The sequence below is a fragment of the Austrofundulus limnaeus genome, unplaced genomic scaffold (assembly GCF_001266775.1).
Source record: "Austrofundulus limnaeus strain Quisiro unplaced genomic scaffold, Austrofundulus_limnaeus-1.0 Scaffold337, whole genome shotgun sequence".
In the NCBI taxonomy this organism is placed as follows: Eukaryota; Metazoa; Chordata; class Actinopteri; order Cyprinodontiformes; family Rivulidae; genus Austrofundulus; species Austrofundulus limnaeus.
Genome location: NW_013952739.1, coordinates 282,704 through 297,057, shown reverse-complemented (window position 1 = coordinate 297,057; position 14,354 = coordinate 282,704). Strand labels below are relative to the sequence as shown.

General features: G+C 46.6%; 1 protein-coding gene across 2 annotated transcripts; it reads right to left on the bottom strand.

The window, feature by feature from the left end:
• Positions 1-1,696: 1,696 nt before the first annotated feature.
• cebpz (CCAAT enhancer binding protein zeta) lies at positions 1,697-12,895 on the bottom strand. 2 transcript variants are annotated; one of them, XM_014022650.1, is made up of 17 exons: positions 12,701-12,895; positions 10,852-12,347; positions 10,544-10,775; positions 10,260-10,410; positions 10,051-10,139; positions 9,908-9,961; positions 9,713-9,815; positions 9,454-9,513; positions 7,673-7,739; positions 7,481-7,587; positions 7,324-7,381; positions 6,440-6,612; positions 6,306-6,338; positions 6,142-6,237; positions 4,781-4,842; positions 4,541-4,619; positions 1,697-2,125 (listed from the first exon to the last, which is right to left on the bottom strand). In XM_014022650.1, the coding sequence occupies exons 1-17, from the start codon at positions 12,830-12,832 to the stop codon at positions 1,986-1,988; spliced, it is 3,132 nt and encodes a 1,043-aa protein (XP_013878104.1). In that variant the 5' UTR covers positions 12,833-12,895; the 3' UTR covers positions 1,697-1,985. The 2 variants fall into 2 exon arrangements, with proteins under 2 accessions (XP_013878104.1, XP_013878105.1); XM_014022651.1 differs by having other exon boundaries at positions 6,142-6,231.
• Positions 12,896-14,354: the final 1,459 nt, after the last annotated feature.

The window sequence follows — 14,354 nt, the reverse complement described above, 5'->3', positions numbered from 1 at the left end:
AATAGACCAGTCCTATAGAAAAATAGACCAGTCTTATAGAAAAATAGACCAGTCCTATAGAAAAATAGACCAGTCCTATAGAACCATAGACCAGTCCTATAGAACCATGGACCAGTCCCATAGAACCACAGACCAGTCCCATAGAACCATTGGTCAATCCTATAGAACCATAGACCAGTTCTATAGAACCATAGACCAGTCCTACAGAACCATAGACCAGTCCTATAGATCCAGTGACCAGACCTTCAGAACCATAGACCAGACCTTCAGAACCATAGACCAGACCTTTAGAACCATAGACCAGTCCTTTAGAACCATAGACCTGTCCTATAGAACCATAGACCTGTCCTATAGAACCATAGACCAGTCCCATAGAACCATAGACCAGTCCTTTAGAACCATAGGAAACGCTGCTGACACTTCCTCTTTGTTTGACTCCTGCAGATTTCAGGAACACGGTGAACAAGCGGTTCCCTTTAGCCCTGGAAGGTAAGCAGATCCTACTGGACCAGGTTTTGATGAGAACCAGGTCCAAGTCTTCAGTTTTCAGCTACATGTGAACCTGTGGTTCCACACAAACCTAATGTCTAAGGACTCTTGAGTTTGTTGGTGGTCTGAGGTCTACATTAGACCAGGATCTACCCTGGTGGCAGTGGTGGACAGTAATGGAGTACATTTACTTGAGTACTGTCCTTAAGTACATTTTTTGAGTACTTTACTTGAGTAATTATTTTTGGGGTTCTTGTTACTTTCACTCCACTACATTTCAAAGACAAATATTATACTTGACTCCACTACATTTTTAGGAAGCTTTTAGTTACTTGTTACTTTTGGTTCAGCATAGCTTTGGTCTGCTGTTGCTGTTTTTCTTTCTTGAAATGTAACCATGGCCACACTGTTCCTCACAAGGGGGAACCATTCACAGTCGTAGCTCACACCTGGGATAGATTTGGAATTAAATCATCTTCATTAATGGTTGTGAGATGAGTCTGAGCTCCTCCTCCATTTCAAACAGAACCCAGCAATGGAGACGATTGGAAAGTAGAGAAACCAGAGCACCCATGGTCATATCTCAGCTCCATGTTTGGAGATTTTAGGACTGAAAAATAGTTTTATCAGTTTAAGTATCTTATGGGTTCACTGCAGATAAACTACATTTCTGCATTTAAGAACTCATCACTCACTTTATTGTATTTTTAAGCAGAAGTCTTTACAGGTGGTGAATTTGTACCACAGTGGTCAATGTGTCAGTACATCAGGTGGTTTCTGAGTTATAAGGTTCTGTAAAATCACTCTGAAAATACAGCAATGTACTGATATTAGAAAATTTAATTTGCACTTTTAAATACTTTTTAAATTCATGTAAATTTTAATACTTAAGTATTTTCAAAAGTAAGTACTTCAGTACTTTAACTTGAGTAGATTTTTGACCGAGTAACTTTTACTTGAAGAGTAGATTTGACCCTGAGTATCAATATTTTTACTCTCAAGTACTAGAGTTGAGTAATTTGTCCACCACTGCCTGGTGGTCTGAGGAGTTAGCTGAGGACAGACTGGTGTTTTCAGATGCAGGTCTTGTCTGCAGGTTCCTGGTCACATTCAACTCTGTTGTTCAGTTTTTGTTGGTCTTGGGGTCTTGGTCCAGGCTCCACCTGCTGATGGTTTTTATTGTGGAACAGAGCCTAGGATGGAACTGTAGCTTCAACATAACAGTTTTATTACAAAGACTGAATATTACAAGTTTTTCAGCTGGACTGTGGACTCAGGTCTCAGAACTGGACTTGGTCCCAGAAGAACCAGGATATTCATAAAAACTTTGATTCTGAAGACAAAGAAAGTTCTACTTTTCCAGAACAAACAGCTGATTTTCTGCTTCTGTCCCAGTTTATTATCGCTCCAATGAGATGGCCGGGGTCTACGGGACCCGTGAGTTGGACCGCCAGGTCTGGTCGACCAAACAGGACTGAGGAGTCCAGCGTCAGGAACTACTTCCTCTTCCTGAACTTCCGGGCTGAGCCCACGGCCTTCCTCCTGTTGAAGGAGGTCTTCTTCCGGCGCAGAGTCTTGTCGTCGCGGCCGTGGATCCAGGCGTCCCTCTGAGCCTCCCACTTAAGCTGCTTCAGACCTGCACAGACCAGACCAGAACCATCAGATTTCTGCAGGTACCAGAAGGTCTACCTAAACCTGGAACACAGGGCACTGGTTCCTGGTCCTGATAAGTCCAACATGTTCATGTGAATAAGATCATTTTAATAAAATGTTTTGAAAACATCAAATTTTTTCCTTCAGCTTTTCTGTATTTAATGAGTTAAAATGTTTAATAATCAGATTTATACAGAACCAACAACAGAGGTCAAGCATCAGGTCAGTACACCTCACTGTGGGCCTTTCCCAGTCAGTGGCTACACCCTCACACTACTCACTCTGTAGTGCCCGCTGAGGGTTGGCCATATTAAGTCCCATCCGAAACCAATCAGGTACGAGTGGGAGTGGCTTATTAAACCCTCCACAGCGAGTCGGCATCTAATGCAGACTTGAGCAGCACCAAATAGTGGTCGACAAGGAGGACGGGACGTATAAATACAAGTTCCACATATGTTTTTATACACATATTTAGTAAGTAAACACCTCACCAACAAATATAATTTTACAAAGGATATAAAAATCATAATCAATTCAAATTTAATGACACAGAACCACGGTCCACATAAAAAAGGAGAAAGGAAAATTTTTAAAATAAAGAAAAGGTAAATAAATGATAAAAAAATATTAAAAGTGCAATTATTTTGACAACAAACATTGTTACACATAGTCATATCTGAAAACTAAAATGTGGGCCTAATTAAATATTTTTTTTGTTTTATCAAACAAAACTAGTGCTGTACCAAACGATTATTTTCTAATCGATTAATCCAACGATTATTTTTTTGATTAATCGATTATTCTAACAACAAATCTATACGTTATTCTGATGTGAGTGCACTGGAAATTTAAAATGTTTTCATCAAATTAACAAGAACAGTTCTTTAATGTAATATTTTCTGTAATCGTTTTTTCATGAACACAAAATATGCACTCTAGAGTCAATTCTTTAACAAAAAAACTTAAAAGATTTAACATCAACATAAAATGTCAACCAAAGCATATAAAATTCAACTAAAAGAAATATAGTGCAAGATGTTAACAATCTAACAAATGAACTAAATCATGCAAAATTCAAGTCACTCTGGAAAAACTATAATAAACATTTATTTATTATTTTTTATTTAACATATTTCTCAATATATAAAATTTAACAAATATAAAGACAACATCCAACTCTTTGTATTGTAACATCAGTTGTGTAATTTATTTCTTTAAGGTGAAAACTGTTGAAAACAACAAGACTGTTTTGTCTTATTGTACAAATTAAAATCCAGCTCCACGTGTTTCTATTGATGTCATTTCCCTGCTAGAAACATTATGTGATGGAGGTCCATGGAAGGCAAATAAGTTTAAATCAAATAAACAAAAGAGGATGCAGTTAAAATTAATAAAAGGTATTTAAGCTACGTTTTGAACATCCAGAACACGTCCAACACTTGTTGGCTGCTTGTGCTCTTTAGGTCAGACGTGTGTCGGGAAGCTCCTCTGTTGTTTGAGACGCTGGGGGAACCGTCTGATGGGGGAACCATCTGATGGGGGAACCGTCTGATGGGGGAACCGTCTGATGGGGGAACCGTCTGATGGGGGAACCATCTGATGGGGGAACCGTCTGATGGGGGAACGCAGCTCGACCTAACACCGGTCTCTGTTTAATGGTGGATGAAGTAAATAAAGTGGTGGTACTTTATTTACTTTGAGCAAGCAAACGTCGTGTTCACAAGATAATTAATTAATCCACCAGATAATTCAGAGGCGGTCTGTTTGGTAAATTTTACTCCAGGAGCTGCGAGGTTGTTTTCAAGCTTCAGACTGAACTGAAGCAGCAGCTGCTGATGTCATTACGCTCTTGTGATGCTGCGTTCAGGACAAGCATGGAAAACTCACCGCTCTTATGCCAATACGGTCGCAATGATGCATTTAGGAACCGAAATGGAATTGCCTGAACATTCACCTGGTGGTTATGTAATACAGCGAATTGATAATAAAAAATCTGCGTCGACAAATTTACATAATCGACGTCATCGATTATTTCAACTAATCGGTGCAGCCCTACTTGTGACGTCCACGGCCTACCCCATGTACCACTACTGTGCATGTGTGTCAAGGACAGAAAGGYAGATGTGGCAGTGGAAGGTGTCAAAGCAGTTTGGAGAGAAAAAGTAAAGAACAAAAAAAAAGGAAAACAATCCATTATTAAATTAGTCATCGATTATTTTAATAATCGATTAGTTGTCGATTAATCGGTGCAGCCCTAAACAAAACGTCTTCTAGACGCTCAGTTCAGCTGCAAGGGGGCTTCGCAGTGAGTGTAGTGTGTAGGGCGAGGGAGGAGCCACAGATCGGGAAAGACCCTTCCTGTCTGCTGACAGGTCAAAGGTCAAGCTTCAGGTCCTACCTGCTTTATCACTGGTTGCCATGGCGTTCAGGCCGATGCTGAATCTGGAGTTGGTGTTTTCATCCAGAAGCAAGCCGAACTAAAGAAAGACATGCAAATACATACATGTACAAGTATTTATACACATATACAAGTATTTATACACATATACAAGTACATATACACAAAATTATAAATTAAAACGTTAATTAGATTTGATGAAAGTGTTCGTGTCGTCAGCTGAACAGAAAACTGCCTCACCTCCTCAGCTGAAGCAAACATGGCTGCTGCTCCTTTCTTCAACTTCTTTCCTTTAGTGGAACCTGAAACAATCCAAGAAGTTAAAGTTCAAAGGTTCTCTACAGAACCATCAAGGTTCAAAGGTTCTCCACAGAACCGACAAAGTTCAAAGGTTCTCCACAGAACCGACAAAGTTCGAAGGTTCTCCACAGAACCGACAAAGTTCGAAGGTTCTCCACAGAACCGACAAAGTTCAAAGGTTTTCTACAGAACTGACAGTTCAAAGGTTCTCTACAGAACTGACAGTTCAAAGGTTCTCTACAGAACTGACAGTTCAAAGGTTCTCTATAGAACCGACAGTTCAAAGGTTCTCTACAGAACCGATAGTTCAAAGGTTCTCCACAGAACTGACAAAGTTCAAAAGGTTCTCCACAGAACCAACAAAGTTCAAAAGGTTCTCCACAGAACCGACAAAGTTCAAAGGTTCTCTACAGAGCCAAGAAAGTTCAAAGGTTCTCTACAGAACCGACAAAGTTCAAAAGGTTCTCCACAGAACCGACAAAGTTCAAAGGTTCTCTACAGAGCCAAGAAAGTTCAAAGGTTCTCTACAGAACCGACAAAGTTCAAAAGGTTCTCCACAGAACCGACAAAGTTCAAAGGTTCTCCAGAGAACCGACAAAGTTCGAAGGTTCTCCAGAGAACCGACAAAGTTCGAAGGTTCTCCAGAGAACCGACAAAGTTCGAAGGTTCTCTACAGAGCCAAGAAAGTTCAAAGGTTCTCTACAGAACCGACAAAGTTCAAAAGGTTCTCCACAGAACCGACAAAGTTCAAAGGTTCTCTACAGAGCCAAGAAAGTTCAAAGGTTCTCTACAGAACCGACAAAGTTCCAAGGTTCTCTACAGAACCGACAAAGTTCCAAGGTTCTCTACAGAACCGACAAAGTTCAAAGGTTCTCCACAGAACCGACAAAGTTCAAAGGTTCTCTACAGAACCGACAAAGTTCCAAGGTTCTCTACAGAACCGACAAAGTTCAAAGGTTCTCTACAGAACTGACAGTTCAAAGGTTCTCTATAGAACCAACAGTTCAAAGGTTCTCTACAGAACTGACAAAGTTCAAAAGGTTCTCCACAGAACCAACAAAGTTCAAAAGGNGAACCGACAAAGTTCAAAAGGTTCTCCACAGAACCGACAAAGTTCAGAACCGACAAAGTTCCAAGGTTCTCTACAGAACCGACAAAGTTCAAAGATTCTCCACAAAACCGCCAAAGTTCAAAGGTTCTCTACAGAACCGACAAAGTTCCAAGGTTCTCTACAGAACTGACAAAGTTCAAAGGTTCTCCACAGAACTGTACCACTAACAAATCTACATAAATTTACAAACCTGAAGAACCGGAGAGGTTCCGCTGCTCAGAGAACTTCCTCTTCTTCTTCTGGGACTGAGGAACCACATCAGGAACGTCCATCTGCTCGTCTGAACCTGAAGATAAAACCAGTTTGTTTCTAAAGAACACAATGAAATGATGAAGATGTTAGGATCATACTGACCACCCTCCTCCTCTTCCTCCTCCAGCTCTGGATCTGAACAAGAACAAAAAACTGGTTTCAGAAGAACCAGCACAGAGACCACCTGGGTCCAATAAAACCCACTGAGTACAGACAAGGACCGGACCATTTCCTACCATCATCTTCATTAGGATCCATGAAGGTTCCTCCTTCCTCCTCCAGTTCGTCACCAAAGTCTTCCTCATCCATGCTGCCCAGAGACACCTCTTCATCGTCCAACTCGTCCACATCTGAGTCGTCCATGTCTGACTCGTCCCCTTTCTTCTTCCCCGTCTTCCCCTTCACGTTCCTGAGGAAGAGGAGGGCGATGATGAGAGAGGAAGAGGAGGGTGATGATGATGAGAGAGGAAGAGGAGGGCGGTGATGAGAGAGGAAGAGGGTGATGATGAGAGAGGAAGGTGATGATGAGGAAGAGGAGGAGAGGAAGAGGAGGGTGATGATGATGAGAGAGGAAGAGGAGGGCGATGATGGTGAGAGAGGAAGAGGAGGGTGATGAGAGAGGAAGAGGAGGAAAGGAAGAGGAGGGTGATGATGATGAGAGAGGAAGAGGAGGGTGATGAGAGAGGAAGAGGAGGAAAGGAAGAGGAGGGTGATGATGATGAGAGAGGAAGAGGGTGATGATGATGAGAGAGGAAGGTGATGATGAGGAAGAGGAGGAGAGGAAGAGGAGGGTGATGATGAGAGAGGAAGAGGAGGGTGATTATGATGAGAGAGGAAGAGGAGGGTGATTATGATGAGAGAGGAAGAGGAGGGTGATGAGAGAGGAAGATGAGGGTGATGATGATGAGAGAGGAAGAGGAGGGTGATGAGAGAGGAAGAGGAGGAAAGGAAGAGGAGGGTGATGATGATGAGAGAGGAAGAGGAGGGTGATGAGAGAGGAAGGTGATGATGAGGAAGAGGAGGAAAGGAAGAGGAGGGTGATGATGAGAGGAAGAGGAGGGTGATGATGATGAGAGAGGAAGAGGGTGATGATGATGAGAGAGGAAGAGGAGGGACCTACCCAGCGAAGTCCAGATCTTCAGCCACGTCTGTGAAGTACGAGTCTCCTTCAGCTGAATCTGGAGCAGAGAACATGACCCATCAGAGACCAGAGAGACCTGTGATCCTGTGGTTCAGTGATCCGCTGTCTGTTAGTAAAATATTTGATCTGAACTCACCCAGAACTTTCTCAAACTCGTCATCGTCCACGTCCTCCACGCTCTCATTGTCTCCATCTCTCCTCGGCTGCCGGCTCTGTTTCTCCTGCTGCCTTTTCTTAAAGAAGCTGGAGAGAAAGAACCAAACCAGAACAGGGTCAGAACCGGACCAGAACCACTTTCAAAGAGTCCATTGTGACGTCTGAGACTCACCGGTGAAAGAAGATTTCATCAACACGAATCTGACTCTCATCCCTGGACAGGAACTCGGGACAGTTGACTAACAAGAGGACAAGAGGACAGAGTGAGACAGGAGGACAGAGTGAGACAGGAGACGACAGGAGGACAGAGGACAGAGTGAGACAGGAGAGGACAGAGTGAGACAGGAGATGACAGAGGACAGAGTGAGACAGGAGAGGACAGAGTGAGACAGGAGATGACAGAGGACAGAGTGAGACAGGAGGACAGAGTGAGACAGGAGATGACAGGAGGACAGAGTGAGACAGGAGGACAGAGTGAGACAGGAGGACAGAGGACAGAGTGAGACAGGAGGACAGAGTGAGACAAGAGCACAGAGTGAGACAGGAGGACAGAGTGAGACAAGAGAACAGAGTGAGACAGGAGGACAGAGTGAGACAAGAGAACAGAGTGACACAGGAGGACAGAGTGAGACAGGAGATGACAGGAGGACAGAGTGAGACAGGAGGACAGAGTGAGACAGGAGACGACAGGAGGACAGAGGACAGAGTGAGACAGGAGGACAGAGTGAGACAAGAGAACAGAGTGAGACAGGAGATGACAGGAGGACAGAGTGAGACAGGAGATGACAGGAGGACAGAGTGAGACAGGAGACGACAGGACAGAGTGAGACAGAAGACGACAGAAAACGGAGTGAGACAAGAGACGACAGGAGGACAGAGTAAGACAGGAGATGATAGAGGTCAGACTGAGACAGGAGGACAGCGTGAGACGAGAACAGAGTGAGGCAAGAGACGACAGGAGGACAGAGTGAGACAGGAAAGGACAGGACAGAGTGAGACAAGAGGAGACAGGAGGACAGAGTGAGACAAGAGAAGACAGGAGGACAGAGTGAGACAGGAGATGACAGGAGGACAGAGTGAGACAGGAGACGACAGGACAGAGTGAGACAGGAGGACAGTGTGAGACAGGAGACGACAGGAGGACAGAGACAGGAGGACAAAGTGAGACAGGAGACAACAGGAGGACAGAGTGAGACAGGAGACAACAGGAGGACAGAGTGAGACAGGAGACGATAGGACAAAGTGAGACAGGAGGACAAAGTGAGACAGGAGACGACAGGACAGAGTGAGACAGGAGACGACAGGAGGACAGAGTGAGACAGGAGACGATAGGACAGAGTGAGACAGGAGGACAAAGTGAGACAGGAGACGACAGGAGGACAGAGTGAGACAGGAGACGACAGGAGGACAGAGTGAGACAGGAGACGACAGGAGGACAGAGTGAGACAGGAGACGATAGGACAACGTGAGACAGGAGGACAAAGTGAGACAGGAGACGACAGGAGGACAGAGTGAGACAGGAGATGATAGGACAGAGTGAGACAGGAGGACAAAGTGAGACAGGAGACGACAGGAGGACAGAGTGAGACAGGAGACGATAGGACAGAGTGAGACAGGAGGACAAAGTGAGACAGGAGGACAAAGTGAGACAGGAGACGACAGGAGGACAGAGTGAGACAGGAGACGACAGGAGGACAGAGTGAGACAGGACAGAGTGAGACAGGAGGACAGAGTGAGACAGGAGACGATAGGACAGAGTGAGACAGGAGGACAGAGTGAGACAGGAGGACAGAGTGAGACAGGAGGACAGAGTGAGACAGGAGGACAGAGTGAGACAGGAGACGACAGGACAGAGTGAGATAGGAGGACAGTGTGAGACAGGAGGACAGTGTGAGACAGGAGGACAGTCAGCTGATGTCAGACTTGTTGTGGTCCGCGTGGAACCGGTCTCACCTGGTAGGGGGTTCACAGGAGTCCTCTGTTTGGGTCTCAGCACCACAGAGTCTGTGTTTTCTGATCAAAACAGAACAAACATCAGAACCAGAACCAGAACCAGAACCACCTGGACTAAACCTGATGACTGGACCTGGACAACCCAATCAAAACCACAGCTTGGTGTCTGACCCAGTCCAGGTCTAAACAATCAGCTGTCAATCAAAACACAGGTGTTTCCTTGAAAACCGGACCGGTACCAGACCGGTCTAGGACTTACGTTTTCCCTTCAGCTGTTTGGGGTTCCTGAAAACGAACCGGTCCAAAAACCTGATGAGGGTGAAGTCCTGGAGCGGGTCTCCAGAGTACTGTATGGAGTCTCCCTGTGGAGCAGAACCACGTTAACCGGGTTTACCAGAGGAAGACCCGGTTCTACAGGATCTGGGTCCTGCTAGGTGTGGAGGCGGGGCTTTACCTGCAGGAGGGTTTTAGCGAACAGCGCCACAGACGGGTGGAAGTTCTGAGCCAGCTGCAGAAACACACATGACCCGGTTCAAAACAAGAACAATACCAACCCAACGACCCGGCTCGGGTCAGAACTCTGGGCTCGGTTCTCACCCTGTGCAGTTCCCATAAGGAGGCGTGATCGGCGCCGCAGAACAACGGGTTTCTGTGCAGCGGGTCGTAGTTCTGAGAACTCCTGCGTCCTGCAAGAAGAACCCAAACATCAGAACCAGAACCGTTAAACACCAGAACCAGGACCATCAGGTGGTTCTGGTCTCAGTCTCAGCCATAAAACCTGTCCAACACGGATCAGAACCACACACCTTCCAGGTTCTGGTGATGGACCCATGATGCTGTGGGTTTGCCCCCTGCTGGACCCGACCCGTCTTCGGTTCTGTCTGCATCCACAAACTTCTCCTCTTCATCACTCATGTCCTCTGAAAGGTCTTTAAAATCCTCCTCATCCTCCCCGACCTGCAGAACCCAACAGAACCATTAATCAATGTTCTGGACCGGTTCTGACCCGGTTCAAGCTACATCACACAAGGTTTTGGCTTCAGAACCAGTTCAGACCAGGTCCAGAGCAGACCCAGACTGGTATACTCACCCCGGCCTCCTGCAGCAGAACCTTCAGGCCCGGTTTGGCCTTCAGAACCTCAGAGACCAGGAAGAGCGCCCCGCAGGTGAAGCTGGGGTTCTGCTCGGCGCCGACCTGCAGCAGCCTCTTGATGAAGGCCCGGACCCGCCTCGGCGCCACGTCCGACTTCATGGACTTGTAGAGCAGGTTCAGGAACAGGTTCTGCCTGGAGGAGCCTGACAGACCCGGGTCCAGAAGCTTCCTGCACAGGACAACAAGAACCTTTAGCCTGAGCGGGGTCCGGTACGGGTTCTGCAGACCCGGATCAGCGGTCCTACCTGTACAGGGTCACATAGAAGCGGTCCGACAGACTCTGCTGCGAGTCCAGAACCTGGAAGAGCAGCATCAGAGCCTGCACGGCCGTGTTGAAGCGGGCCAGGTGGACCACCCGGAACAGGGTCTCCAGCTGCTCCTTGACCTTCTGGTCCCCGGCGCCGGCGTACGGGTAGGCCCGGTTGACGCCGGACAGCAGGGCGCTGAGCATCTTGGACTCCACGGATCCGGTTTTGATGCAGGTCTGGAAGAAGGAGAAGTAGAGGGCGAGGAGGCGGGCCGCCAGCCCGGACTCCTCGTGGCTCAGGACCACCTGGTTCAGGAAGCACACGGCGTAGTACCGGGCCTTGGCGCCGAGGTTGGGCCGGAACAGGAGGCGCTCCACCTCCTCGCACACCGCCGCCTTCATGTTGGGGTGGCGCCGCAGCAGCAGCTCCAGCAGGTGCGAGGCCTTGGCGGCCATCTTGTAGGCGGGGTCTCCCAGCTTGTTGACCACCTGGCCCAGCAGGGCCCGCTCCTGCTCGGGCCGCTCGCTCAGCAGCTGGTAGGCGGAGCTTAGCGCCTTGGTTCGGACCGCCGGCACCGTGTCGCGGGCCGTGGCGCTCAGTGCCTCCACGAAGCGGGCCGCCAGGCCCTTCAGGCGGTCCTCGAAGTACCAGAGGACCAGGCGGCGGTCCCGGGCGTCCCGGTTCCCGCCCGCCCGCTCCTCCAGGTCCTGGAAGGGGTGCTGGGCGAAGGGGCGGAGCTTCCTGTGCTCCGGCAGCAGGTTGGACAGCAGCAGGTCCCGCAGCGTGTCCAGCGCCATCAGACCCGTCCTCCGCCCGCCCTTCTTGGACACCAGGGTCACCAGCGTCTCCACGTGGTCCAACGAGTGGACCGGGGCATCCTGGACCAGAACTGTCATGGCCGCCATCCTGTCGGCCAGCACACCAGAGGACACCACCGTCTTCATCCAGGCTGAGTTGGCTCCTTTCTGCATGTTCTTCTTGGTTCTGTACAGGTCCACCTCGGACTCGAAGAGCTGCTGGGCCAGAGTCTGGTACCGACTCACCAGAACTGGATCCTGTGGTTCTGACGAGCCCTCAGAGGCGTACTCCAGCTCGAACCACTTCACTCTGGGTCTGATGAGCAGAAACTGCCGGGGCTGGAACTCAAACAGGTTCTGGTTCTGCTTGGTCTTGGATGAACCCGGTTCTTTTTTCTTCTTCTTGGGTTTCTTGTCTTTGATCTGAGGAGTGGGCGGTTCTTCATCTGCCGCTGCCTGATGACCTTTGACCTTTTCATCGCCTCCAGGGTCTCCTCCGTCCTCGGGCCCGTCGGAACCATCAGAACCGTCCTCGGGCCCGTCTGGGATGTTCTGGTGCTCAGCGTAGGCCCGGATGCCCAGTTTGGTGATGAAGGCCTGCAGCTCGCCCTCCTCCAGGTCATCGATGGCGCCTTTCTTCCCTCCATCCACGAGCTCGTTGGAGTCGCTGACGGCAGACAGCAGGATGTAGTCCGCCTGTGGACCAACCAGAACCAGGGTCAGTTCTTCAGAACCCAGACCGGGTTCAGTTCAGCCTCAAAGGTTCTGAGTTCTCCACAGAACCTTAAAGATCCGGCTCTGAGGAGGTTCTTTAGTTTATTAAAAGGTTCAAACAGCTGATAAGTTTGTCATGTAAAAGGGGGCGGAGCTTCTAACACGGTAAACACCCGGATGTTCCGCTCCTCTCTGTTTACTTTAAACTCGTTTTAAACTGAAACAGTCCTTTAATCTACAGCCGAGCAGGACTCTGTGGAACCCAGAGGTTCTTCGGTCCGAACCGACCCAAACAACACAGACTGTTCTGACACTCGTAACTGAACCGAACTTACCCGAGTCCCTCCGAGTCGTAGGACCTCGTCCAGGCTCAGCTCGTCCTCACCTCCTTCCTCCTCCTGCTCCAGAACCTCTTCTTCGGGCAGAACCGGGTCGGACATTCTGCGCCTCCTGTTCTTTGCTGCCATGCTGGTTTCAGCGTGAGGAACCAATCCTGGTCCCTGACCCGGACCCGGATGTAGGACTGTGAGGAGCAGCGCCCCCTACAGGTCCGGAGCAAACTGCACGCGTCCAGGACCGGTTAGGATCGAATGAATGAATGAATGAATGAATGAATGAATGAATGAATGAATGAATGAATGAATGATTTGTTTATTTATTTATTTATTTATTTATTTATTTCCTAAAATCGTTTCCAAACTTTTATCTTTGAAAATTTCGTCTATAAAACATAAAAACTAAAGAAATGTGTCAGTTTCTTATTGACAGACAGGAAATGCTAAAATGTGAAAACAACAATAAGAACAAATAAAACAATTTAAAAAAAAAACAGTCGTCAGATTAATGTGGTCCTGACAGAAGACCACAGTGACTGAAAACAGGTGAAACTTTGTTTTTGTATGCTTGTTTGATTATTTGTTTGTTTGTTTACCTGCAGCCAGCCTGATGGAGGTCAGCCACCCGCTTTAAATCAGAACATGTTTGTTTACACTGAGTGCAGACCCGCAGATCAACACATGTTGACAGAAATCAGGATAAACGTTTCTTTGATTTATGAATCAGGATGTCAGGTTACTGCAAATAATAAAATTTCTGTTTTAAAATGTTTGTTGTTAAGTTCACACCATTTATTTTTATCTTTACAGATTTTATTTCCCTTTGGTCAGATCTACAGTCCTCTAGTATCATCATGACAGTTCTGGTAGAAAGCTCTGGACCTGATGAGAACTGCTCCAGAACACTTCTGTTTTTTTTTCTTTTCTTTCTGTTTTTGTGACTAAAAATAACTCCAGTTTCTTTTTTTCATTGGCATGAAATTTTCTGTATCTGTTGTACAAATATTGTATAAAACACAAACACGAGTTTCATACAATATTTTTATATAAATGAAGGAGAGCACTGTGGAGCAGCGGGTAGAGCTGCTGCCTCACAACCAGGAGGTCACCAGAAGAAGGTTCCAGGATCTGGATGGATGGATGGATGGATGGATGGATGGATGGATGGATGGATGGATGGATGGATGGATGGATGGATGATGACAAATCCAACAAATAAAACCTGTAGTTCTGCAATTGACCAGCAGATGGCGATGTTAAATTAAATAAATAAATAAATAATACGTTTGTTTTTACAGGAAAATAAAACCAGAACTCTGTTTTTAATTCAGATATTAATGAGTTCAAGAACTTAAACTCTGAAACTCTTATTTATTAACTGAATGTCAAAATGAATGTTTATGGAACAGTTTTATGAGAAAAAGATGTTCTAAAACTCAAAAACTAAATCCTTAAAGCTCTGAATAAACTCAAATATAGTTTATTTAATGTCCAACAAACAAGAATTTTGTAAACAAACCGTTTTCAGAAACCAGTTCCTGAAAAAAAGAGTTCACACTGGGACCAGTTGTAAAAAAGAGAATTGTATTTGATTTGATTTGATTTGATTTATTTATTTAACAGGAAAAGGTTATTAAAAATCAAGCCTGACTCA

Coding starts and splice junctions, on each gene's coding strand:
- cebpz (XM_014022650.1), bottom strand. CDS start 12,832: ATGGCAGCAAAGAACAGGAGGCGCAGAATGTCCGACCCGGTTCTGCCC. Junction 12,348..12,700: donor TACGACTCGGAGGGACTCGG/GTAAGTTCGGTT, acceptor GTTGGTCCACAG/GCGGACTACATCCTGCTGTC. Junction 10,411..10,543: donor TTCTGCTGCAGGAGGCCGGG/GTGAGTATACCA, acceptor TGGGTTCTGCAG/GTCGGGGAGGATGAGGAGGA.